General features: G+C 40.4%; 1 protein-coding gene and 2 long non-coding RNA genes across 7 annotated transcripts in view; all 3 read left to right on the top strand.

Moving 5' to 3' along the window:
- Nucleotides 1-26,813, top strand: part of SHROOM2 (shroom family member 2) — a 118,404-nt gene extending 91,591 nt beyond the window's left edge. For all 5 annotated transcript variants that reach the window (XM_042037990.1, XM_042037982.1, XM_042038007.1 and 2 more), the window contains 5 exons: nt 8,380-9,093; nt 12,798-13,349; nt 14,233-14,413; nt 18,956-19,228; nt 23,998-26,813. In XM_042037990.1, coding sequence (XP_041893924.1) covers nt 8,380-9,093; nt 12,798-13,349; nt 14,233-14,413; nt 18,956-19,228; nt 23,998-24,264 — 1,987 coding nt within the window. In that variant the 3' untranslated portion in view covers nt 24,265-26,813. The remainder of the gene's footprint in view (nt 1-8,379; nt 9,094-12,797; nt 13,350-14,232; nt 14,414-18,955; nt 19,229-23,997) is intronic.
- LOC121669298 lies at nt 217-697 on the top strand. Its single transcript, XR_006017698.1, has 2 exons — nt 217-508; nt 642-697. It is a non-coding gene; the product is annotated as an uncharacterized LOC121669298 (long non-coding RNA).
- On the top strand, nt 1,053-7,455 carry LOC121669296. Its single transcript, XR_006017696.1, has 3 exons — nt 1,053-1,139; nt 5,851-5,911; nt 7,429-7,455. It is a non-coding gene; the product is annotated as an uncharacterized LOC121669296 (long non-coding RNA).
- Nucleotides 26,814-26,945: the final 132 nt, after the last annotated feature.

Below are 26,945 nucleotides of genomic sequence, written 5' to 3'. Positions count from 1 at the left end.
AAAGAAACCTAATAACACACTGATCTTTTAAAATAATTGTAAATAGTGAAAACTTGCAGAGCTGTAGTTGTGGAAATGCAGATCATGATTTTCACAAATGAAAAGAAAAATCCTTAAAAAATTGAAGGACTTTTAAGTTTTGTTTTGTTTTTTTTTTTAATAACCAAATCCAAGGGGTGGGGGTGGGGGAAGGGAAAAGCTTTGAAGTCTCTGAGATCTTTTCCCTGAGGTCAGAAGTTTCTGGTGATGTAACATACAATACAGACTAAGCCTTCACTTATCAAGGTTAAAGTTGACAGAGCTTGTATGAACTTGTCAATCATAGGAAGCAGGCAAAAACAAGCCAGCTGTTGTGAGGCATGGCTTTGAAAATCCTCTGTGTTACAGTAAATGAGACGCAGAGGTTGAGACAGATTCAGTTCTGCAAGGCTTTCCAACTGACTGGCACATTTGCAAGGATGCAAAGCTCACATATCCAGTGAATATGGGTAAAAAGCTGTAAATCCTGGTAAGATTGTCTTGTCTTTAGTGTTAAAGCATGAAATAAATGGCTAGAGGTGTGTGCTTCATTTGCCATTTTTTGTCAGTTCTGAACAGAAATTTGCAGTATTAATTCATACAGTATTTCTTTTGTTCTTCAGGTCTTTGAGCACAGGCTGCATCTTCTGCCCCTATCAGCAGAAGCTACAGTAACAAATTAGCAATGATGCAATGCTTGGTACAGAATTTTATTTTGCTTACTGTAATCGACTGCTCTGTTCACTGATGGGTTGGGAGAATAGGGGGGAAAATGTGAGTTAATTCCAGCTAAGATGCTCTGTGTGCATATGCTCGCACACACACGCTGTTTTTAGCAGCTTTTGTTTTCACAGTTGGCACCATGTACACTGGAATTAGAAGGCAGTGCCTTTCGAAAATACTTGTTTTCTGGACTGAAGGCTGCAGTGCTGTTGTTGTGGCTCAGGGTGCCAGGCTCGGGGTTCCTCTCGGCTAGGGGTGGTGCGAGAGCTTTTCATCTTGTTATTTTCCTGGCAAGCCTGTTACTGTGAGTACAGGCTTGCACGAAGACCTTTTCCACAGCAGCAGGAGCTGTTAGCTGGGAGTGTAAGAGAATTGGATGTGACTATTAGAAGCAAGCGGTGAGTGTGGCTCTGAGTGAAAAGATGGCTATTGAAATGTGTGCATGTGCATGCTAATTAATTTAAATAACTGTTTTAGGATTTTTTTTCCTTTAGAGATGAGCTAGCTATGTGTTCATTTTGGTGAGGAATGCCTGAGAATCCCACCTGACCTAGTTGTTATTCACAAAGTGTTTCATTTTATAGCTTGTGTTTTGTTACCTAATTCTTGTTCAGCTGCAAGCAGCTGTTTTCAGTAGTAATAGCAACAAATATTTTCAAATAGCATTATCAGGACAAAAAAGTCTAAAAGAAAAAAATATCAAAGGAGTGGCAACTGGAATGCAGAGGTTTTTTTAGTTAATTGACAAAACAATCATTCTTCTTTGAGCTTTTTTTTAATGTGACTATGATTTCCTCATTAGCAGTGTTGGAAAATACTGTCTTTTGTCTCTGCAATGGTTGCCATTTGTGAAATATGATGGTTCTCGTTATACTGTTGGTATATTCTGATGATTGAATTCAGTGTGTAAGTACTGAACATATTAACTGGTTGACTTGAGTAGAAGTCATTTTAATTCCATGTAGGTAATCCCCTGTGTGCTAGGAGAGGCATGCAATAGATAAAGCAATAAGAATACAGCCATAAAAATTATCTTTTATAATTTATTTTTGGTGTGCAGCAGAATGGAGAAGGGGCTTTTGTTTTCTGAACTAAGGAAAGGAAAGCATCCCTCCCTCTGCCCTTTCCCACAAGATTCTTCCCTTCTGCATAAAGGCCCTTGTTCTGCTATAAGAAATATAATTTTAATCAGATTTTTTGTTGTTGTTGTGGGCCAGTGCCTTTTGCTGTTACCCATGACTGGCCTACATTCATCCATCAACATAACTTTGTTTATTTACTGCAGAATTAGAGTGGATATGTTGTTATTTATTTATTTATTTATTTATTATTTTCATGGGGAGAGAGGTAACATTTTTAGAGACACAGAATGAGAGATGAAAACAAATTGCAGTGTGTATGTTGCCATGCATTCAGGACAGGAGAGAAATTCTGGTGGGGTCGATGAACTGGCAAGCAGTGTCTGTTATAGTATTTCATTCTGTGATAAAGCCAGGTGATAATGCAAGGGTTGTTAAGCTAGAGTGACATTTTGCTTTATCACATTAGGTGCAACAACTAAGCTGCGTTCAGTGTGACTGACTGAACAGATAGCTGCCACTGAGGCACAGATAATGTTAACAGGCATTCAGAGACAGAAGTGAAAAACCAAGACTCACACCATGATAAACAGGTTGTAGTGTACCACTGATGTGCTGTGGGATATACTTGTGAAATATCTTGCTAGTTTTGTACCTTCAGTTGTCTTCTGACAGGCCTTTTTTTTTTTTTTTGAGAGAGAGAGAAAACAGTCTCTCATCATTCAGTATTCATTATTCTTTCATCTTAATACATGCTTTGGTTTTAGGACCGTTTGCTTCAGTAGTGCTTCTTGGATGCTAGTTGCTATCATCTGTCTCTTCAGACAAGGCAGTGGACATCTCTACATCTTTGTAGTGGCTTATATGCTGTGCGTCTTCATGGCATAATGGTTAGGTTATAGCCATCATGGTTCTTTATGCATTTGTCTTTAAAGATTTCCAAGTCGTTTCATAGCCCAAGCTCTCATTTAGCATCTTTGGAATATGCTTCATGTGATGGATAGTATGTGCTGTACTGACTCCGTAGTGATAGCAGATAGAGAGCACATGAGAAAAATGAACAACGGTAAAATAATTGCCCTGGTATTGGATGTCCAAACTGTGGCGTTGTGTTGTCAGGGTCTCCTGAGTAGTGCAGTAGTAAAACCAATCTAAGGGCTTAAGTGGTCCTGGACCCTCTGAAAAAAAAAGCATATGGGACTCAGATGAGGGTTCAGATAACTAATAGGAGGGAGACATCTACATGTGAAGTTCTAACTCAAGCTGTAGTCCACAGAGAACTCCGTTTTCATTCTAAGCTGGCTAAACAGTTGACTAAACACAGGTGTCTAGTGGGACCTGAGATAGCCCAGCATATCCCACTTGGCTTCCAGCTGCCATCTCTTAGGGGAACTGATGCCTTTGAACCTTTAAAGTTTCTGAAATCATAGAATACACCTGTGGTTGGATATCTAAATTGATCCCCTAGACAGTGCAACCAATGCATGCTTTGCTTGTAGAGACTGCTGTAGGGTGAGCTGTAGTCTCATGCATTAGTTAGTTTAATCCATGTCAATATGGATTAAAATGTGGCACTAGACCTCAAATTTTTTCCTGAATTTCCAACAGTCTTACCCTATGCACCCCATTCTAACTTCATAGCATTGTGTTGTTGTCTCAAGCAGAACCATTGTCATGGGTTAGCAAGCATAGTCCCGGAAGGGAAGTCCTTGCCAAGGGGTGCTTACAGCTTCCTCTGGGACCTGACAGAACCTATCAGCTGGCCAGTTTGAATATGGACAATTCTTTAAGCCAAAGTTGTGACTGCCTCTGTGATGCACACTTAAGAATAGAAACCCTGAGGCAGACTGTCTCTCTCGTTTCTGGTGCTGGGACAGGTGGCTGCGGGCCCGGTTGCAAACCCAACCCGCTACAACCATACTGGATAGAAGAAACTACCCTTTTTTTGTGGACTATTGCAGTTCGTCTGGATCCCAGTGTGCCACATGCCAGACAAATACACAATGAAAACTTTGTTTCAGCACATAAAGTTCATAGCTTAAAAACTAACGTATTGGCAAGGGCTGTGCGTATAAACAGGATTTTGTCATATGCAAAGACACTATTTCCCAATTGCTTTAAGCCACATAATTATCTGTTTCAAGCCAGGTCAGGTCCTTGATCCAGTTTTCTGTGAGACTGTACAATTCCTACTGCTAGTACACTGAAAAGAGCAGGAAGATGGAACTCAAAGTGTCTAAGAAGGAAACTCTCTTCTGGCAGAGTACCTGCATAAAGTCACTTTGAAGGGACTGCAAAACTGTGGATTTGATTTTGAGAGTGTTTTTGTTATTGTAGGGTGAGAACTTTTATGGAGGAGTCATACTCAGGTATGAAGGCCTTTTTCCAGTGTAGCTCGTAGTTCTTGAGAAGGAATTTAAATCAGAAACAGCCACTCCATTTGCTCTTGTTTGCCAGTGAGTCAGTGGAGGACATATTGTTGCTTACATAACCATGCTTATGTTTTATGGTGAAACTTTTGCACAGAGGTCAGGTCTTTAACAAATGATACATTTTTCAAATGTTGGCTAATGCATTTTTGTAAAGCTTATCTAGTCTGGGATTTTGAAGTTGGAGCGTCTCGTGGCACTGTTTGGGTTGGCCTGAAGGGTTCTCAAGAAACTGTAAATCAGACAGATAAAAATCAAACACATTGAGTTTATTGAAGTCACTTTCATTTATTGAGGTACAACATTCAATCAGATCATTCTACCTCTATTCAGATTTAGTCAAATCTTGAGTATGGGGCAAACAAAGAAAGTGGTTTGGAGTTGTTTCTTATGGCAACCAAAAATGTTGTTCTTCCTATAGGCATCTATAAGTGCTAGTGCTCACTGACTCTGCTGGCAAGCTCCTATTAATGTGTGTATGTGTGTATATGGCTTAACTTTAATGTAAGAGGCACATTACTGTTACCACTCCTTGGTTTGTTAGAATAGCCTCTTGTATTATTGCTCAGGGTACTGGGGGTGTCCAGGCTGGGGGTGAGACTTGGGAGTTTTTTGCCCAGCTTAGTCTTTACATGGCCTTTACATTTCAGTCTTGAGTGTATCTACGTCAAGCTAATGGAGCCAGAAGGAAACTGGGAGATGTACTTGTCCATTTAGGTAGAAAATACTTAGTGCCAGTATGGAGATCCACATTCCCATCCCCATGGCAGTAGGTGGTGCTGGCGTGGCTGTGGCCACTGGGAAAGTGCAAGACACAGAGCAGAGCTCCTCCCGCCCTCACTGATGAGTGTTCAGCCTCTTGTCTCTCTACACAGACCCCCTCTGGGAATGCGGAGCCCGCTGCTAAATGACAGCTTGTTAAAAATGTGAAGGACTGGTTTGTGTAATGAAGCAGTTCCTTCTTTTCAGTTAGGAGCATACATTGGTTTTCTGCCTCCTGCCATTTAGATATGAAAGCTCCTATAGCAAAATACCGAAAACAAGTGCAGTAGAAAAGGCTCATGTTAGACTCCTGTACTAGACTCACCCTTACTGAATACCACTTTGTAGCAACAGCATAAGATTCTTAATTACACTTCCTTTGCAGGTCGGGTTAAGTGACTGGTGTAAGTTGTCTGACAGTGAAAGCTGTCATGTGCTGTGCCAGGGGTGGGGAATGTGGTGTGAGCTTTCCTGGTTCTGTCATCTCAGAAAAGCTCTTGCAACTTGGGTAATTGTGGCATTGTATTATGGGGGTGGGGGAGCTTTGGGTTTGAAATAGCTAAGAGTTTTAATGTTTTTGATGTTGGCTGGTTTGTTATCTAGAATGAAAATAGTAATTAAGTCAATTGTCATGTTTTCAGATGATTTAAAACTCTTCTATGTCTCTCACTTTGTGATGTTTGGTTATAAATGATGAGTTCCTTTCAGTGGTATGTTATCTTTGCATAATCCTATGGGCCTCATTTCCAAACCAGCTGTGTTCTGGGCATGATGTGCTGTCAGATAAAAAGCAGCTTAGTGGACCTCTCAGTACTGATAATAATGTAACACCTTTGCAGGTTCTTGCCACTGTGTTCTCCTGGGGCTTGAAGCTTATTTTCTTTTCCTCCTTTCTGAACAGTAAGCTTGCATCTCTCCAAAATCATGTGATAAGCATGTTTTGCATGAAGATCCACTCACACTGAATGCAGTTTAACCTCAGTGTTGAATGCAGCCACCACCTTTCCTCATTTGTGTGACCCATTCTGTGTGGTACTGCACACAAAAATTTCTGATTAATTTTGTGGAAGCTGTATGAAGGCATGTGTGTAATCTCTGAATTTTATCTCTATGTTTGCAAATATAGCATCTCTAAATTTCTCTGTGCTGTAATTCTTCATGTCCTTTTGCTCAGTTTTGGAAGGTGACAGGACTGCTAAAGCATTCATAGCTTCTGAGCCAGTTATATATAGATATGTACCAATATACTGGTTACATGTTTTGGATATGCACCTGTGTCAGATTGGTGGTGTTCTCTGTCCTGTTTGTTTCCACCAGCACTCCCAATCCCGATGTGCATGCAAAGTTCATGGCATACTTTGCAAACTGGCTGACATAATGCATGTCACTGATGTCTTTGCAACATTTTATGTCATCTGTTGCATCTGTGCATCTGAGAGCATCTGTTGAACTGGTTATATTATGGTTTATGGATGTGAAGGTGAATTGAGAGGCCTGAAGTGTTTTTGCATGGGTTTACTAGCAGAAAACAGTGCTCTTCATGGGTTATCTAGACAATGAAAAACGCTGGTTTAAACACAGTATTTCATATGTAAGGCCTTAGTCTTCATTTGGTAAAAATTTCCATTAAAATTAGAAGATCTATTTACCGGCCTGGTTCTGCTTACATTGGATTCACCAGGGAAAATGAGCTGCCTCTTGAGATGCCAAGATGCCATGTAACCAAATCTGAGTAGTGTTGGTCTTTCTGGCCTTTTGTATAATTTTTTACTTCACAAAACTGTCTTTCATCTACTGTTACAAGAGGAGTCAATAAATAGTTTTGTAAATCAGAATTGACTCTGAATTAGTCAGACAACTTGAAGTTTTTATTGCTCTTAGATAAGAGCAATATGAAGAGACCTGAGTATCAACAGTACTAATCTCCTCATTCATGTTAGATTGAAAATTTACCAGTTAAAGTTGAATTTTGAGGTTTAACACTTCACATGAGAGAAAGATTGTGTATGTGACTTCTCAGGAATCCACATCTAATCAGTTGTCTTTCCACAATACTTCATTTAAAATATTTATTTAAATTTAATTAAAATAATAATGCAGTGTGTAGTTACTCCAATTTTTTTTCTTCTTGAATTTATAATAGACTTTAAGCTATTAGTTATTTTATGTGCTTTTATCTCAATTTTTTTTTCCTACACACTGGTGTTAACTGCCTGTAGACATTCTCAAAACTGGCACACTGATGTTATTAACATGTTTACACTGGAAAATTCAAGTAAACCTTATTTTACAAATAGGCTGGGGAAAATGCCTCTTTCACAGTCACCTCAAAAGACAGATTGGGCAGTGCATGACTACAAGATTACTATTTAAAAATACAGAGTAGCTCTCTGAAGCCCTTGACTTCTTTGTTGCAGATTCTTTTCTAAGCTTATAGTGTCTCTTCAGCCTCCTTTAAGCCGAGAGCAAACCTGTCTCCGCTCGGGGCTTCAGAGGTATTTTTCTCCTGCCTTCTGCTTCTTCCCCAATTTGTCTTTATGTGGTGAGCACAAATGTACTATGTGTGTTGTGGCAAAGGACAACCATGGAGCTGTGAAAGACTGCTTCCTGACTAGAGAAACAGTGTAAAAATGGAATAAACCCAAAAATATTTCTGTCTAAGATAAGGTCCTTCTGGCCATTGTTTGTCATTTGTGCTGACAGGGCAAAAGAAGTTTAACCTTAAAATAAGTCTGACTGGAAAATACAATCCTTTCTAAATTTCCTTTTCTGCCTTAATTCAATTTTCTCTTTCCCAATTTTTTAGCTTCAGCAAACACTTTGATTGCACTCATTTCATATTTCTGCAGATATACAAAAATTCAACCTCCAGATTCATAATTAAAGTTCCTATTATTCAGTTCACATTTAAAAGTGCTACAGAAGTATTAATACTGCACCTAGATAAGAAACTTGTTTCACACACTTTGTTACTGACTGGAGCTAGAAGAGAATTAAATTTTAGTATTAGAATTCCTCTTCTGGAGGCAGTCTTGTTTTCTACCAACATTTGGACATTTGGCTGTGCATTTAACTAAGCTGTGCACACTGCAGTGTCTCAGGTTACCCAGAGGTTGTGTTGCGTCTCGTCCGGTGCTCCATACCTAATTTAGCCTGACATTATGTTTTGACTCATCGTGTTAGATTAGGTACACCATGTGTGCCCATACATGAGAGGATGTTTTTGTGCTGTACAATTACCATAGATTGGGGGAGTTGGTGTTAAATGTTGGATGTGATCTTGTGTTCAGGCTCCCTAGATCGGTGCGTTGGCCTTGCACTGAAGGAAATAAATCAGCAGCGTACTAACAGCATGTTCTTTTCTCTAGGCAAGCTGACACAGGGGCCCTGAGGGAAAGCCCACGGGACAGGAGCGATCAGCTGGACCAGAATTTAGGCCACAGGTGGAAGTCTTCTGTCAGACCTTTGCATGTGCAAGAGCCTACAGTTCTGCCTCACGAGAGTCGCGGCAGGTCTGGGACATTGCCTAGTGACTACCGATACTCTCAGGACAACGTGACTGAGAAGAGCAAGGATTGCAGCCTGCCTCACCTGCCCTACTCTGAGCCACAGGCCTTGAACGAGAACCACTCCTGTCCGTCCCGGGGCAAAGGAGAGGAAAACCATAGGATAGAGCCAGTGCTGCTGAACAAGAAGCGTGGACCTGCTCCTCAGAGGCCACCACCACCTAAAAGAGATAAATACAGGCGACCAGATATTTCTGCACCATCACTTGGCACCTCTGCTGCATCTCTGCTGGTAGAAGCCAGCCGGCCCTTTCTGTCCTCATCCCCCAGCTCCGCCGAAGCAGCTTTCAATGGAAAACTGAAAAGTGCTAATCCACAGCAGCTCCAGCAAGTGTCATCCACGGAGAATGTTTGTCAGCACTTAGAAGCAAAAACACACCTAAAGTCTGAGTCTTCCAAGTATCGGTATCTTCAAAAACCTGGCATGGAGTCATCAAGGTCCCCTTCCCCCCAGTTTGCACCACAGAAACTCACTGATAAACCTCCTGTGTCCCTACAGGATGAGAACCCAGCCAGGTACTAGATGTAACTCCCTTACTATTATATTAACACTTCTTGCCCAGTTAGACCTTACTAATGGTTGTCCGTTCATTTACTTTACACATCATTCAAGTTCATTAAGCATTGAGCCATTGCAGCGTATCTTAGAGACCACAGACTTGTGTGAAATTCCTTTTGGTACCATTACTGTCCTTCAGCTGGTCTGTGGTTTCTTTTAGTTGACTTGGAGATCACATCCAACAGTTGATTGGTGCTGCTCAGGTGTTACAGCTGGTAGTTAGTAGAAAATGAAAGGGAAGGTTTCTAAAGGATTTTCCACTGTAAGTTTAGGCAAAGTCAGAAAAGTCCCTGTCATCATTTCCCCTGCCTAAGTCTGTATATAAATATGAATTAGTGAAGGGACAAACCAGGTGTGGGAAGGGAATCTGGATCCTTTGAGAGAACATCTGTTTTGAAAACACACAGAGTAATATACACTGCCAAATCATGACTGGTTTTATATTGCTTTTATAGTGAAATGTGGCACTTCAGGTTGTCTGTGGAGGGGTCCTCAACACTTTATGTTGACAAGGACTGAGCACTCAGTAGGAGATTCAGTCCTTTCCCAGGGTAGATGAAGTCAGAATTAGACAACTGACTGAAATTAATTGATTGCTGTGTCTGTCATGTGCTGCTAACATCATAAAAGGTTATTCTCCCACAAGATAACAAACTCTTTCAGGAAGCTCAGGAATGTTGGTTTTCATAAATCTTTCAGCACTATAATTCATGGTTAAAGAATGAAAATAAAACCTCTAAGCTGAATTCATGCAGAGGTTGCTTCTCTGAGCAAAAGCAGTTGGCATGGCTTTTCTCTAATGTAAATGGTTGAACAAACTCGGGCTGTTTTCCATTGTGCCTTATGACATGAAGACATGAATCACTTTTTTTCCTAAATAGGCCTTGATGTTTTTCCTCTTACGACTGGAGGAAAAAATGAGGTTTCATTCTGCAGTGTTTTTAACACAAAGTAATAATATAATTTACAATGAAAAGTGCAATATGTCATATGAGCCCTAGAATCCATGTGCTAAGGTAGATGATGATAATGACTTCCTTAATGTTTTGCTTTGAATTCCTTAATGTATTACTTTTTGAAGAGATATGAAGATGCATAGAAAGCCAATTGTATTTGTCCTTCCTTTTTGCTAAGCTTTAATGTTGAAATGAGCACTGAGGTGTGCCTAATTATATGCCTATATCTGAATGATAAAATACTTACCCTGCAAATCTATTGCTAACATTTGAAATTCTTAGGCCCAGACAGCTCTTGTTTGCACACAATATATTGTCCCCAGTTAATAATTAAATTACTCACTAAAACAGGTTCAGCCAAAAAGGGCAAGTGTGGTGGCCATACCTCTGAACTCTTTTTATGGCATTTATTTCATATAAACAAAATGTGTTAAGTAGATTTATCTTAGTAGATAATTAATCAGATTTGGCTTATTATTTCTATTGTCTCCTTGCATATGAGCTTTTGGACATGCCACTTTGCATGCCGGAGGCAGCTTATGTTTGATGATGTCAGCATGTAGCTTTTGTACCCTTTTAAGAAAGGTGTCCTGTTCATCAACAGGCCGAGGCGAGTGGGTGTGCAGGATTTCCGCAGTGATTTAGGTAGAACAGTGTGTGTGGGGCAAATACTGATGATGTGCACAACCCAGCTATTGCCAAAGACAACTGTTTAGCATCAACAAAGCTGAAAAGAGTGCATCAATAGATTTCCACTAAACCTACAGTCAAGTCAAGGAGGGACTGTTTGTGGTAGGGTTGAAGCTTCGGAATGTCCACGAACAGAGTAGCTGCAAATCAAAATTTCGTGCTGCCTTTCCAGAAAGGGAAAACCTTCAGAAATCAGGAGGGTGGTGATTGCAGAAACAGAATTTTTTAAGCACCTGGTGTTGAACTGTCTTTGCTTTTACTGAAATCAATTGATTTGATGATGCTTTAAGTTTCTGGAAAATCTTTGACTAAGCTGAGAGGAATGTACTCAAAAGTCTCAAAACAGATGCTGGATGTTTTAGGTGAAGAATTGCAGTCAGCTCACTTTTCCAGTTGCTCCCAACCTCCCATTTAGACATTCAGCTTACTTCCCCCAAATTCCAAAATATGTTCCTCTTCACATTCTGGTGGCGTTTAAAATGTGTGGGCTTTAATTAAAATAAGCAAAATAAAGGGTTGGGGCTGGTGGCTGGGCACTGCCCAGCTCTGCTGCAGTTCAGGAGAGTCCATGTCTGCAGGTAGGGAGCTGGGTCTAAGCAGTGGACACAGGAGTGAGCTCTTTAAATGACAGTCCCCTTAAATGAAAACAGCCTGGCCAAATGGGAGGGGGAGGTTCAGCATGGGCTGAAAAACCTGCCCCAGGAGTTGGACCAGTATGTCAAAGCATGTCCACAAAGCACTTGTGGAAAGTAAATCCCTACTGGGGGGCTGCACGTTCATTCAGGGGCAAATATACCTTTAAAATACAAAATACAACTTCTGAAAAATGTCAAACAGATTCTGCTGCTACCAACAGCAGAAAAGTATAAGTTTATTTTAGGGGAAGTGACACACCCACACTTAGAGGAAAAGAGCTATAGTATGTCTTGGTCACTTATCTGAAAGAGGCAGCAAGCTACCCAGCCAGATGAAACCAGATATTTTAGCTAGTAGGCAATGTTCCTTTCCTTGCTGTAGAGCTTCCAAACCCACATTATGACAATAATTTTAAACTTTTTGCAAACTCAGACTAAACTAGACTTCAGTTTCTTGTATGGTTTACATACAGTACAGATGTTTTTGTAATGTTATTTAACATGTTATTGTCCAATTTAAAAATCTAAGTTAGCCTCCTCTTTAAATAGCTTTCCTTACTGAATGGCTAACGTGGCCATTTGTGCTATGCAGTACAGAACTTCTACTACAAACTTCTCTTAAAAAGAATATCCAGAATTGTATGCTGTCCTCTTCAATGACTGGTTTCTCTTCTTTAAGTGGAAAACTAGGACACTCTGGTAGGATCTATTTATTAAGCTTCTGTGTCATATGTGAAATTTTATAAAAAAAGTTGGTTTTTTTTTTAACCATGTAATTAATTAAGTTTTGAATGATTTCCAGGTTTTCAATGTGTGATTATTTGTTATTCTTGTAGCTCAGCAATAACATAGCCTGTGGGATGCTCCCATCTGGTCTGTTGTCTCTTCTCTTGGAAGAGCTGAGAATTGATGTGAGGGTATGACAGACTCCCCAGGCAGCTCAGCTGCCTGTCAGGCCAAAAGCCGAGGCCACTGTTGGATCTGTGTGAGGCAGTGAGGTTGAGCTGAGGGTGCGTTTTCCTCTATAGCTGTGGCAACAAAGGGGTAACAGGCGGTTCAGCAGCACTGTCTGAAATCTGGGGCCTGGCTGCTGAGATTGGAACCTCACATTCATGGAAACAAACAGAAGCCCTGTATCATGAGAACTGTACAAGGCTGATGTTAGGATACCATACAAATGAACTAATATTACTATTTTAAATTTGTAGGCAGAAAAGAAAACGTGTAGATTTAGGGTTTGAGATGCAATGCTAGGAATATTCCATTACCTCACTCTCTTACCTATATTTTTGTGTATTTGGGCTTCCCTTCTGATTTGAGGATATGAATTGAGATTTAAGGTTCTTCCATTTCTAAGGATGAATTTTGTTTATTTTCCAGAATTGAAAGGGTAATAGACAACAATACTACAGTGAAAATGGTTCCCATCAAGATAGTTCATTCTGAGAGCAGCGCGGAGAAGGAGAGTCGGCAAAGCCTTGTCAGTACTATGGAGCCTCCTGCTTTACCTAGTGGTTTGGAAAAGGACCAGATTAAAACACTCAGCACTTCAGAGCAGTCCTATTCACGATTCTGTGCTTACACCAGGCAAGGTGTAGAGCCAGAGCCAGAAGCCAGAACCAAACCAGTTGAGCCTCAACCAGCTGAAGAACCTGGGAGCAACTTGAAGGACAGCAGTGCTGCCACGCAAGCATCCAGCTACGTAAAGGCCAAAGAAAAGACCTTTGAAGACTGGAAGTCAGAAGAACTCGCCAGAGAGATTGTGGGAAGAGATAAATCTCTAGCAGATATACTAGATCCTAATGTGAAAATAAAAACAACAATGGATCTGATGGTTGGTATATTCCCTAAAGATGAACATCTCTTAGAAGAAGCTCAGCAGCGCAGGAAGCTTCTTCCAAAAGTTCCCTCTCCAAAAATTTCAGAAGAGAAGTGAGTATTACTTTCTGTAAGCCAGTATGTCCTTTTATCCAGAGCGTGTCAGTAGTCCATGGGGGCTGGATGTCAGAATCTTCCTTCTGTTGAGGGTCTTTTCTAAGACTTTTACAATAGAATAGTAGTTAAGCATATACTACTAATGATACCGTTAATGACAGAAACCAGGAAAGTGTTGTACAATATGAAAAATTTCCAAGACATGGTTGAAAGCTAGTTTTTGACAACTTAAGAAATAATTAACTTTTGCCATTTTATAGTGATTACATATCTTACCAAGATCATCCAGTCTAGTAACTGGATGGAGAAGGAACAATATTCTCACCTTTTTTATGTGATGAAAATTTACGAAGCCAACTTGAAATGGGCATGAGGCATTTCCTAGAAGTGAATGAGATCAAAGAAAGAAAATAATTGAATTCCATCCATGTTGGTGTTCTGTGGTTTTTTGTTTTCTTGATACAAATTATCTGATAAGTTGTATCCTTCTCAAGAAGTTTATGATTCCCAAATGAAAAAGTTGAATACTTACATTGTACTATCCCAGTCCAAAAGGATGCTGTCTGTGACACAGATTTTTTGCACTACTTTGTAAAATGTAACTTTCCATTTTGTTTCCAGATGAGATATCTTTGATCCATTTCACTTCTTGTAATGGTGAAAGGTCTCCTGCATGATTTCAGTTTTAGTTTTTGCTGAGCATGTACTGAATTCATACAAATTTTCTTCACAGACAGTGTTTATTTATCCTATTTACATAGGTAATGGTTTTCTCTTGAAACCCCTGCTTGCTTGTGAAATGATGGCTCTAAAAGATTCTTCTTTCTTTTCATTAATTAGTCTGACAAGGCAGTTAATGAAAGTTTTGACTTTTTCCCAGGAAAGAGGAGCAGAGTGCACCATCTGCCATCTCCCTGACAACCAATTCTACTTACTACAGCACATCTGCACCAAAGGCAGAGCTGCTGATTAAAATGAAGGACATGCAGGAGCAGCAGCAACAGCAGCAGAGTGAGGATGATTCTGAAGATGAGCTGGATCATGACTTGTCAGAGAAGAAGGTAAAAGACGTTTCTAAAAGTGTAATGGGAGGCTCTGAGTTGTGTTCATTACATTAACTGTGAATTTGTTTGACTAAACACCCCTCAATAAAAGGCCTTCTAGATGTACAGGATCAGTTGGAAAAATCAGCCTCTTTTGGTTCTGGGGGTTTTTTTTGTTTGTTTTTGGGGATGAGTTAAGTGTACACCTGTGAATTTAGGAACTTGATATTAGGTGCTGCTTGCAACTTGTTGCATGTTTTGGAAAGTCGCAAGGGGAGTAGTTTTGGGGAGGTTATTTTAGAATACCATTTTCTATTTGAAGTTCTTCTATATTTCTCACTCTGTACAAAGAAACAGCAGTTCTCATGTATCCCACTGAAGCTGGTGGTGGTTTTAGTTGTTCCAAATTTTTGAAATTTAGGTCCAGAATTTGGGTTTGTCTTGAGAGAGAAGGAACATACAAATACCTTCTTCTTTCTTTTTTATTTTCCTCCCCCGTTGTTTCCATGAGCAGCAAACTATTTCTCCTGCTTCCCAAATTAATAATGATTGTGGGAGATAACTAATTAGCTTGGTGCATTCAGTAGAAGTTACTCATCACAAGGGAGGGAAGCAGTCTTCTTATTCATCCCCATCCTTTGGTGTTTTATTTCTGATCAAAGGTCACCATAATTCCCTAGATACTACAATGATGATCTGACATTTGTGTGGATGGAGAAAGTGTTGTCCTACAGTAAAATCATTGCATTCATCTCATTAGTGATTTGGCATAAAATATTTTAATCCTTGTTCCCAGTACACATAAGCTGCAGGAAATTTCTGTTTGATCAAGTAAAGTGATGTAGTTTAGCTCTGTTTACCTAAGCCAGTAATGCAGTGGTGTGCAAACCTTTTCTGTCCAAGTCAGCTCTCTGCTTAAAAATCAGCTGCTAGGGTGTAGTTGATAATCCAGTCCCAAAGAAATGACTTTTAATTATTAGGAATACATTTAGTTGCTAAGAATGAGAGATTTCCACCTCTGGTTCAGTGCACACGTGGCTGGCACTGCATTTGAGGGGGCTGTTGTGTTTTCTGTTACCTCTGTGTTGTTTCAGCCTCCCTCTGCTGCCTCTGCATCCCACGGTTCAGTGTGCTGTGCACTGCCAGGGGCATGGTGTGGCTGCAGCAGGAGACCTTCCCTCACCCTCTTGCTAGACAGCTGCTGAATCCAACAGGTGTACTACTTAGACAAATTAAGGATTTCGCTTCGTTTTAAATAATTTGGTTTTATCTGGTGCCACACATGACTGTCACGTTCATGATTTTTGCTAGATTTAGTTTCATTCTCATTAATTACAGAGTAGGAGGGAGGTAAAATTAAACCTTCGTTTGCCCAACAAACTAAATACTAAAACTTTTTTAAGCAAGAACACCAAAACAGAAAATCATGTTCACCCTTTTCATACTTCTCCATCCATCCCCCCAGCTTCAGTATATACCACTAATCATATGAGATGGAAAGGTTTTCATAAAGAGCTGTTAGCAGAACCCCTCCCATCTTCTCCTCTAAGTGTACATGTTGTAGCACACACACCATGCTGCTTGCTTCTCTCCCTGCTCTTCCACCTGGGGTAGGATGGAGCACTCAGTTCAATGAGCTTTCATCATGGATCTTGTCAGAAAACATATAAAACTCATTGTAACTGGGTCAAGGCATCTTTATTAAATGGACAGAAGATACAGCTTGGCCCAGCTTCTCATATTTGGCAACAGTTTAATAAGGGATTGTTACGGACCTGAACATTTTAATGGCACACTTTCTGACTTCACTCATTTTAGAGGGGCCATATGCCCAGAACCTGTTTCTTGGTTCCTGGAAACTGGTAGGTAGTTCTGAGATTTCTTAATTGCAGTCCACTGTGGAATAATTGCTGTATTTGTCATTCTCTGCTCTGCAAACCAGAAATGTGTGGTGCTTTTTTTTTTTTTTTTTTTTTTGAAATAAGTATAGGAATTTCATTTAGGTTTGTTAATTTTTTTTTTTTTTTTTGCAAATCCCTGTATTCCCAGCTAGCAGGAATGGAATGTGTGTGTCCTATGTACTGAGTTTAATGTAGGTTTACCACAATTATGAAATACTGATTAGATGTTGAAGATGCTATAAAAGTGTGTTTTGTAGCAAGGAAAATCCATGTGTGGCTGTGTAGGAAGTTTCACCTTTGCCCTTGGGAAAATTTCAGCAACTCCTGAAGAATGTAAAAATAGTTCATGTATGCCAGTTTTTTTCTAGTTTGAGGCTTGAATTCCTTAGGAGTGGGGTGGTGAGCTGAAAGCAGAGTATAATCTATGTAAAAGCATGCCAAGCAGTGAGCCACCTGAGCAGTGCTCTGCTGAACCACTTTGTGTTGCTAGTCAGATCAGCAAGAATGACTTTATTGTTTTCTTGCGTACTGGTACAGAATTCACAGCTATAAATTATTCATCTGGCAGTTTCAAGATGTAGACTGCAGCTCTTCTGGCTCAGTAGATATTGAACATCATACAGGTTTTCTGCAAAAGCATGTAGTGAGTTTGCAGTTGTTGCATGCAGAAGCTGCTTCATCTGGGTAGGAAGCAATCAGTGATCATAATCCAATTCTTAATAGATATGACCGTCTTAGAGAGTATTTATGGCCTTCGCACCTGAAAAATGGTTGCTTTAGGGGTAAGCTTCAGATGCTTGGGATGTTATTAAACAGGATGAGGATGTTACTGGGAAAATGGCTTCTTTCTTTTTTTAAAGAAAGAAACTGAGAGCACTGATCTGGACTGGCAGACCAGATCAGTAAATGCTGAGCAGCCTTGTGGCTTTTTTTTTAATTAAAGAAAGTTGTAGCACAGATGCAGAAGTGAAAAAACTTGGTATAATAACATAGAGCACCACAGTATCCTGCTGTGTTTTGAGTGATGAAACAGCAGCATAGTGCATGTCATCTGAGGGAAATGGGAGTGTAGCACTGTGACCTACATAATCCAAATCAAACTGCATTTGCATTGAGAGAAGGGGGAAAAAGTCAAATCCTGCAGATTAATCAGTCAGTAAAGCAGGCATCTGTAGAACTGCTTACTACCTTAATCTTTTGGGCACCCAGGCTAACAGATAGCCCGGATCCAGATTAACCTGGACTGAGTACATTAAATCAAAAAGGAAAAAACCAGTATGGATAATCCATGGGTTGAATTGCTACTTTCAAAAAGGCTGTTACATTTTCAGGGTGTAGCTGCTTTCTGTTAAGATGGCAGACTTTGTTTTGTATTGGTTTTTGTTCCCAAAATAAATTGGCAATGACTGTTCAGTGGCCTCTCTGAGCAGCAGCTGCTATCAGTAATGTTTCTCAGTAATCATGAAGGCTTGTAATCAGATTTGCATTTAGAAAGCAGAGTTCCTAAAGAATGTCATGAGTAATTAAAAAAAAAAAAAAAAGCTAGGGGTACTGTGAAAGAATGATTATTTTAAAGGATGTAATTTTCATTCAGAATTTGCACTGAGGTGTGTGTTTAGAGAATGCTTTGGAAAATTTTCTTACCTGAAATTAGCTGAATGCTAAATAGGCATCTACATTTAAATGAATGAGGCATTTTTAGGGTGTGATTCATCTCAGAGTTGACAACTAGCTGAACTAACTTCCACCCCTTGTGCACCAGTGAAAGCTTATGGGCATGTAAGAAACAAGACCTCTTGCCCAAATGCAGGGGAGTAGCACAGAGGGACCACAGGTGATCAAAGGAGATCTGGATCCTTGGTCTGGTTTCTGTTGGTTCTGCACCTGACGTGCTTTTCTAAGGCAGTGCATGTGCACCTCAGGCAGTGGGGGCTATAGTACAGAAGCCCCCCAAACTTCAAGTGAGGTTGTGTATTCGCCTGGCCTGAGACAGTGACATGTTTCTTTGGTCCTTTGGCAGAGCCACTTCGCACAGCTTTGCACAGAGCTGCTTTGTACAGTACAGTAGATTTTATTCCCTGCTCTGTGCCATAGGGATTATGACTACCCTACAGAAATGTTATAAGGCACTGTTAATGCTAAGATTTTCTGAGCGTGGAAGGACTGCTATTGGAGGAATGCTAATATCATGCAGAAAGGAAAAGAAAGCTTGACAGTGCCCTAGTTTTAACTGCATCGTGTGGAAAATACAGGATTGTTTTTCTGGTACTGTGTATCTTCCTAAGTGCAGCTCTTCAGCAAGGTGTCATGGACCTGGTATTTAGAGACACAGGCGTGTGCTGTACTTTCTGCTGCTCACAGCAGGCTTTGAAGCTGCTCAAAGAAGAAGCAGGAATGCTTGTTGGTGCAGTGAAAAGCCTTCGTCTTTTTCCCCAAAGGTAATTTGCTTTAACACAGGTCTCAAGCTGAGCATTGTACAGCTATGTCCTGAACCTTTGAATGCAGAGGTATTGACTTTAGACACAGACATGTATTTATTTGTAATGCACTCATTGTCAAAGCCTCATGGAAGTTTGAAATGTATTAAAGTGCTAGCTGACATGACTTTCAGAAGTAGGGAAAAATGCTAATAAATTCTTATCTCCTTTATTTTACGCAGCAAGAACTTATTGACAGCATTAGTAGGAAGCTGCAGGTGCTGAGAGAAGCACGGGAGACACTTCTGGAAGATATCCAAGCAAACAATATCCTGGGGGAGGAGGTAGAGGCCATTGTGAAAGAAGTCTGCAAACCAAATGAGTTTGACAAATTCAAGATGTTTATTGGCGACCTTGACAAAGTGGTCAACCTCCTGCTGTCCCTGTCCGGCCGTCTGGCCCGGGTGGAAAACGCCCTCAACAACCTGGATGACAACACCTCTCCAGAAGAACGGGTGAGAAGGGCCAACAATAATACCCCAACATTTAGGGAAGCTCCTGGGGGGGGGTTTTGCTTGGTTTTGTTTATCTCAATTGCAGTGCTTAACATGAGGGATAGTGAGTGGATACATCTCATACGGCTGTTTTTTTAAGATTTCTTAAAACGTTTCTCCTTGCCTTCTTTTCTTGGAATACTGGAACTACAAGTGGCTTGCTAAGAAAAAGTGGGTTTGGGGTGCAATATACTGGAAAACAGGCTTCTTGGCAAAAGTTTAAAGAAAGAGGGAATCTACTGATAAGAGCATAAAAAGGAGGCATACAAAAATATTGTAACAATTCAAGATGGGAAAAGGAGTGTTCATGCTGTAATGCAGAAAGCTTGCAGACTTCTTTATACTCAACAAGGATCTTGATGCAAATCTCTAAGGTTGTTAGAAAGAAAATGCTTCTCATCTACTACAGCTTCCTTCCACAATGCCTAGCGAGGAACAAGAGCAAGAAACAACAGAAGGACAAGCCTTTAAAAGAAAGGGGTGGGGGGGGACAAGGGGAAGCATTGCAAAAAGAATTTTTCAGTAGAAAACATGTTTTACCCAAGCGGAATAGCCTGGTAGTGATGTGGAGGACTCCCAGCAGAAGTGAAAATTTCAGGAGCAGGAGCATTCAAGGTGCTCTTAACCTGCTTGCAGAAATTTGTTTAACTTGAAATCCCATCAGGCCTTACCTGGAAAGGAGATACATAGCAATGCAGATATGCACCAAAGTAGAGATGTAGGTATGTGTGAAACTTAGGCTAAAATAAATAGAGAGTGTGGAGGGGGGGGTGTGTATTAAGTGAGTTTAACTTCTACGGTTAAATGAATGTGAAGTAGGATTTTTGGCTTGGAGCTGTGGACTGAAATGCCAGCAGTCCACCTAAGTGTTGTAACAGAATTTTTTCCGTGGGCTGTGGCTTCATGTTGTTTCTTCAGCATGTTGCACTGTTTCACACACAAGAACCAGTAAGTGCTGGGACTGATCTGAAGCTGTGCTTTTGCTGTTTGGCCCTAACATACTTGATTAATGGCTGTTCAGACCTCTCTCTGAGGGGGAAAGTATTTGACAGCTTATTAAAGGGCAGATCAAAGCTTTTGACTCTAAGAGAAATTTAATCCCTCATTAGACTTTTTTCGAAGTGTGGTTGCAGTTGCCTAATGGGGAAGGAACTACCAGATGATGTGTGCACATAGGAAACACAGCTTGAGAGCTGTGATAGAAATAGCTTGCTGGCTGGGTGTGGAAAAGGAAGATGGTGAGGAGGTGGTGTAGTAAGTACAGTCAGAAATTCTGTGTGCTCTGATGTCAAATTTATACTGACAGAAATCCAAATCCCTAACATATTCTAATTCCCATTCATCTTCACATGCACTGACACCAGTCTTGCCATAGTAACATCAGGAGAGATCCATCAGGACTGAGACAAGCCCTGGAGGGAAAGACTTGGGGGTGTTGGTGGATGAAAAGCTCAACATGACTCAGCAATGTGGACTTGGAGCCCAGAGAGCCAAACGTGTCCTGGGCTGCATCAAAAGCAGCGTGGCCAGCAGGTCAAGGGAGGGATTCTGCCCCTCTGCTCCTGGGAGACCCCACCAGCAGTGCTGCATCCAGCTCTGGGGGACAAAACACAAGAAGGACATGGACCTGTTGAACACTTCCAGAGTAAGGCCACTCAGTTGATCAGAGGCCTGAGCATGGCTCCTATGAAGACAGGCAGAGAGTTGGGGCTGCTCAGCCTGGAGAACAGGGTACCAGGGAGCTCTTAGAGCAACCTGCCAGTAACTAAAGGGGGCTTACAAGAGGGCTGGAGAGGGAGTTTTTACAAGGGCATGTAGTGATAGGACAAGAGGGAATGGCCTTCAGGTGAAGGAGGACAGGTTTAGATAAGATACTAGGAAGAAATTCTTCCCTGAGGGTGGTGAGGCACTGGAACAGGTTGCCCAGAGAGGTTGCAGACCTGCCCTCTGTGGGAACCCAGAGTGCAGAGAATGTTTCTCTGCCCGTTTTGAGGAATTTTACCCCCCTGAACAACACTGTTTTGACCTCCATCCTTGGAAAAGACTGCTACTCTTAGAGAAGAACTAGAAACTACACTAGTGTAAATTAGGTGATAGACTACTATGTAAGATTGTCACAGGGTGAAAAATTTAGAGATTTTGGGTTTGTTAATGTAGTAAATAGATAAAAGCAAAAAACATCAAAATGGAGGATTGTTGTTGTTCTCCAAACCTCCTCCTTCTACTACTACTCCATATTCTGCAGTAAAAGTAGTTTGGAATGATTGGACAAAGAATTCCACAGTTCCTGGCTGTGTTACTAAATAATTGGTAGAAAAGTAAAAATAATGTACATTTTTAGTAACCATTGGTTAATTTACCTTTAAAAAGGTCATGTAATCTTGATAATTCAGCTTTCTCCTGCATTCTCTGCTCTGTGCCATGTCTGGGTCACGCTAGTGACTCTTTTTCTCTGATAAGACTTAATAAACAATGATCAAGAAGCAGTGAAGGCTGAGAGTCCCATTTGTCTCTGGAACTCCTAGCAAGGACTTTAAAAACTCTCTTCCATCAGGAGAGGTTTGATTACAGCATGAACAGTGTCACCCTCCTTCCTGGAAATATTCAAGACCAGCTTGGATTGGACTTTGAGCAACCTGGTCTGGTGAGAGGGGGGTTGGAACTACGTGATCTTTAAGGTGCCTTCCAACCCAAACGATTCTATGAAACCTATCTAGAAGTGTTGAATTTAGACTGGTGCTTGTGGCTTTTTTTGTTGTCCTTTAGTATTTTGTAGGTCAAATGATAACATGTGGTGAACCACTAATGTACCATAGAAACAAACGGGATTTTACTTCCGTTGTTGGGGAGCATATTCCCAGTGATCACCGATTTTTTTTTTTCCCATGCTGATGTTGTCTAATAGACATTGCTCTGATAGCTTTCCACTTTCTAGGAACTTGCAACAGTTTACCAGACTTTCTAAATAAAAGCATTCAAATAATGACTGCTGAGTTAATATTTTGACTATCAGATACTCTGCTATAGGTCTTCTTTTGCCACAGGGAACAGTATCAGATATTTCAAGTTCAGCTTTGAAAGGGCCTTCACCTGAAGGGCTACCAGCCGCCTTCCTCTTACACAGCAAGGCCAGTGTCTTAGCATTGCTTGCCCTTTGTGGCCATGTCCTCTTGCATTCATCAAATTCTGGCTAGTTCTGCTGCTGCTCAGCATACACACACCTGCAAGGCTGCCCTGGGAGCAGTCTAGCCACACTCCTGAGTCTGGGGCTGTCTGCTAGTTGTCATTGTGAGTTCAGGAGAATTGTTAGTTCCATCTCTTTGCAGTAGATAATTCTGCTTGCAACTTGCAGTGGGATTTTTTTTTTCCCCTGGCATAAGTTCAAAGGAAGATTAAACTGTTTTTCTAATAGTATGTGATTTCTGTGACTTGTCTTTCATAGCTGTCTTGACTCCTGAGTTAATCTAGGCTGTGTATTTCAAGTACATTGAGAGTACAAATCTGAAAACATTTCACTCTTGAGCTTTGGGCTGTCTGTAGAAAGAGAGTCAGCACAGGATGCATGTACAACTCTGACAGGTAGGTTTACTAAAGCTCACTGGTCTGTAGTCCCCTTTGTCTCATCTTCCATCTTGAAAAGACTGTTTTATACTCTACAAAAACACTTCTCTGTAAATCCTTCAGGCTTATTAAATAGCATTTGTAATTTAAAAGAAGGTGCAAATTAAAAAGATGGGCACATTTATTAGAACAGACTGGGGTTTATTTGAAGACAACTTCTCAAAGAAAATTCATCTCTGAAGCAAGGCTAGAAGTTATGGATTGGTACCTCTTAGGGGTACTTTTTAATTAAGTTCAGACATCTGTACAGAATTCTTGATGTCAGAGTAAGCCAGCCATACTCTGTCACTGGAAAAAGACAATCACTTTTAGGCAGACATGTGCAATAGGTTGGATTGATGATGCTCCTGTTTGTGTACTGCCAAAGGAGTGTAGCCCCATGATTCAGGTGGGGCTGTTGGCTGTGTAGACAGGTGATGCTGGGGGAGAGTAATACAGCTGCTCTCCTCTGCTGTCCTCTTCCTTTGTGTGTTCTTCCATTCAACCTCCCTTTTTCCTATTTTGTCTCTTTGTGAAGGCACAAAGCAGAAAGTTTACAGCCCTTTTTGGAGAATAATGCTTTTTTGGTTTTGCTTCCCTTTTGCCCTTCTGTTGTCTTGCCTCAGCTTTGACTCTTGTTCATGTCTGAAGACTACAGGACTTCACATCTCATAGGGAAGGCTTGTAGATGCGGCAGAATTGCTAAATACACAGTGTCAGGAGCTGTATAAGAACAAATTGCTCCATTAATTGGTCTGTTTCTGGTTTCTGTAACCACAGCTGTGCCAGTGCTGTGTATGAAAGATGTAAGACACTGCTGAGCAAAGTCTTAATTTGAAGAACTGTTTTTCAAAGGCAACTGTATTGTATACAGCTATTTGGAACTATTAAATAGTAAAGGAGTCTTTGAAGTAGTGCTTTTGAGGCCAGTAGAAAGTAATGGTGCATATTTTTTATCAGCTTGCTAATCCATTTTATTAGTCTAAATTTTAAGGAGCATTCTTTTTCCACCTTTCTAAATATTCAGGAAGGTCTCTGCAGATGAAACAGACTTGAGATTCAAACAGTGAAGCTGTTGTCCCATCCTAGTGTACCCAGTGAATTTATAACTGCTTTTCTTCTCTCCTAAGCGGACATTGGTAGATAAGCAAAAGCTGCTGACCCAGCAACATGATGATGCAAAGGAACTGAAGGAGAACCTGGATCGTCGAGAGCGCATTGTCTTCGACATTTTGGCGAACTACTTGAGCGAGGAGAACTTAGCAGACTACGAGCACTTTGTGAAAATGAAGTCGGGCCTCATCATTGAGCAGCGAGAGCTTGAGGACAAGATCAAGCTGGGGGAGGAGCAGCTGAAGTGTCTGACTGACAGCCTCCAACCTGAGCGGCTAAAATAAGGGCACTGAGTCCAACTAAAATGGGAAAAATGGGAAAGAAGAAAGGGATAGAGGAGTTTCCAAGTATACAAATGAGTATATTGGCTTGTCTGAGTGTCTGGTAGAGAAACAAGTGCACAAGAGAAAAATAGCTCTCACAACAGCAATAATGCTCTCTTTCATTTTTTTTGGAATGATGTATTTAAGTTTTTAGAACACATTTTTATTGCTGGACTCTACATCTGTTCCTCATTGCTTAACTTCCAGAAAGCTCCACAGAAGAGGACAGACTCTTAACCTTTCTGCTCAGTATGTTCAAAGTCTGTGGCAGTTGTGCATGCAAACAATGGTTTTTAGAATAGGTTGTATACTTCCTTTATGTTCAGATGCCGCACAGTCTGCTGGGAAACCCCACAGCAATTCATGAATGCACACACATTTAGAAGCTCCAAATTTAGTGGGTTTTTATGTTTTTCTAAAGACACATTAAATAGGGGAAGCGTGCATCTTATAGCTAATATATTCAGATTGCTGAAATGCAGTGTCACTCTGATCCTGTGGCATCAGACACTTTTTTTGTAATATTGTATATAGGATGGCACTTTCCCCTTGCAGAAAACAACTTTAAAATTAGTCTCAGTTAAATGCTTCTTAACCAGCTTGCAAATCACCTAATGCCTACCTTGCTGTAGATTTTTTCTTAAATTATTTTGCAAGCACATTTGTACACCCTCTTAAGGCAATGCAAGTGATTTTCTTTACCAAGTTGTACTTGATTTAAGAAATGGGCTGGAAGTACTGTGCTGATTTTATTCAAAACATTTTTCATCTAAATTATTTAGAAGGCTTCTTTGCTTTTTTTGTGCTTTTTTATGCATGTTTTTATTCTTCTTGTCCCAAACCCGCTACTTCATTGAAATAAATGTAGGTTAAGGACACTGCTTCCGTTTTTCTTCTGGTTGCCCAACATTGTGATGGTTTTATATAGCCAGTTAAGTTCTACTGAAGTTGACCTACATAATGCTGTTTGTTCCTCTTTCTCAAACTACCAAATGTAATGTAAACAATTCTGCCATGTAAGTACTGTGCATTACTTGGAGCAACTTTGCTTTGTAACTGTGAACATAAGTGGGGCTGTTTGCTTGTTTTTTCCATTGAACAGTGATAAAGGAGAGGATATTAGTTCACAGTACCAGAACACTGCTTGTGTTCTCCTTATACTGCCATTGACTTAGATAATTTCCAGTAGCTCTAAAAAGAGGTACTAACTCATGTTTTCAGCGCAGTAATGGGTTATGCTGACTTGCTTAGATACCTACAGTGAAATTCTGTAGTGTCTTAAGTGTCAAGTTCTATGTTAAGATAAAGTTTTGCAGGCAAAGAAAGTCTTGGAAGACTGTGTATATGCCATTTCCATTATAGTAAGGAAAACATTTATCTCTCCTCAGACAAATAGGTTCCCCAACCAGAAGCCATTTTCAGGGCTGATGTGAATGCCAGTCTGTAGCTAAGCAGGTTGAAAATACAAATAGTCAGCTGTTGAAAAGAGAGCAAAGAATTCTTCCCACTACTCCTGCAGTATGGCAGCATTCACAAGAGTGTTTCTGTCCTTCTTCTGCAAATCCTCTCTTTTGGGGGAAGGAACTGGAGAGGCGCTGATCAGTGAATTCCTTGCAAGCTGGGAACCTCTGGAAGCTGTTCCTTTACAGACAGATGCAAACATTAAAAGGACTGTTGCCCCCACACACACCCTTATCGTGCACTACTTGGTATACCTGGACCAAATTTTAATTGAAATGATGATGTGCATCAATTGAGGTCAAATGGAGCTACCATTTTGCAAGAGCTACAGCTGACCTTAGTTTTCCCCTCCTAGTTCAGAAATGTAGTCCTCTGGCATCTCACAGTTATTTGCTGCTATGTTCCTAGGGCAAGTGGTCCCTTTGTCCTTAAACTTATCCCTTAACCATAACAAACCCAAAACTAAACATAAATTATGCTTGTCTTTAGCTTGGAGAAAAGTGTGCATTGTTTTATCTGTGGCATTTTAATAATTTTACATATTGTGGTTACTCTGAAATGTGTATGTGAAATGTGAATAATATAATTACAATGTGTTTGTATACAGTACTTTGATTTAGATCTCTGATAAAAGGTAGCAATATTGTGAAAGCTATATCTATTATCCTTTTCACAGACCAGTTGCATAAACACTATTATCTCCTTTCCTTTTTCAAAACTGTTGAAAATCACTCACCCTGGAAACGTGAAGATGGTGGCCTCCCAATGTTATATGTAAATCTGTAAATAGCTGTACTGTTGCTTTTTGAAAAAAATCTGGTGCTAATGTTTTGCCTTTGGCATCCTGGGGATGGCTGTTTCTTCATCCTTTGTTGTTCTCAATTCTAGATCTCTTTGTATAGTGAAAGATCTCCACAATGCTTTTCCAGCTGTCTGGATCCTGCAGCCCAGAGTGAAAATGTACAGTTTTCCTGCCTGACACTTAACATGTACCTACTGACAAATGGTATTGCTTGACTTTGAGGAAATAAACCGTATATTTCAATGTAGAGTTAGTTTTTGTGTGCAGTTTTAATGTCAAAAGCTACTGCTTTGCTTTGCTTTGCTTTGCTTTGCTTTGCTTTGCTTTGCTTTGCTTTGCTTTGCTTTGCTTTGCTTTGCTTTGCTTTGCTTTGCTTTGC

This window comes from Corvus kubaryi, unplaced genomic scaffold, assembly GCF_017639235.1.
Source record: "Corvus kubaryi isolate FWS band 111438036 unplaced genomic scaffold, C.kubaryi_AGA036_p1.0 133, whole genome shotgun sequence".
Lineage (NCBI taxonomy): Eukaryota > Metazoa > Chordata > Aves > Passeriformes > Corvidae > Corvus > Corvus kubaryi.
Note: the sequence above shows the minus strand (reverse complement) of the source record. Positions and strands in the feature narration are given on the sequence as shown.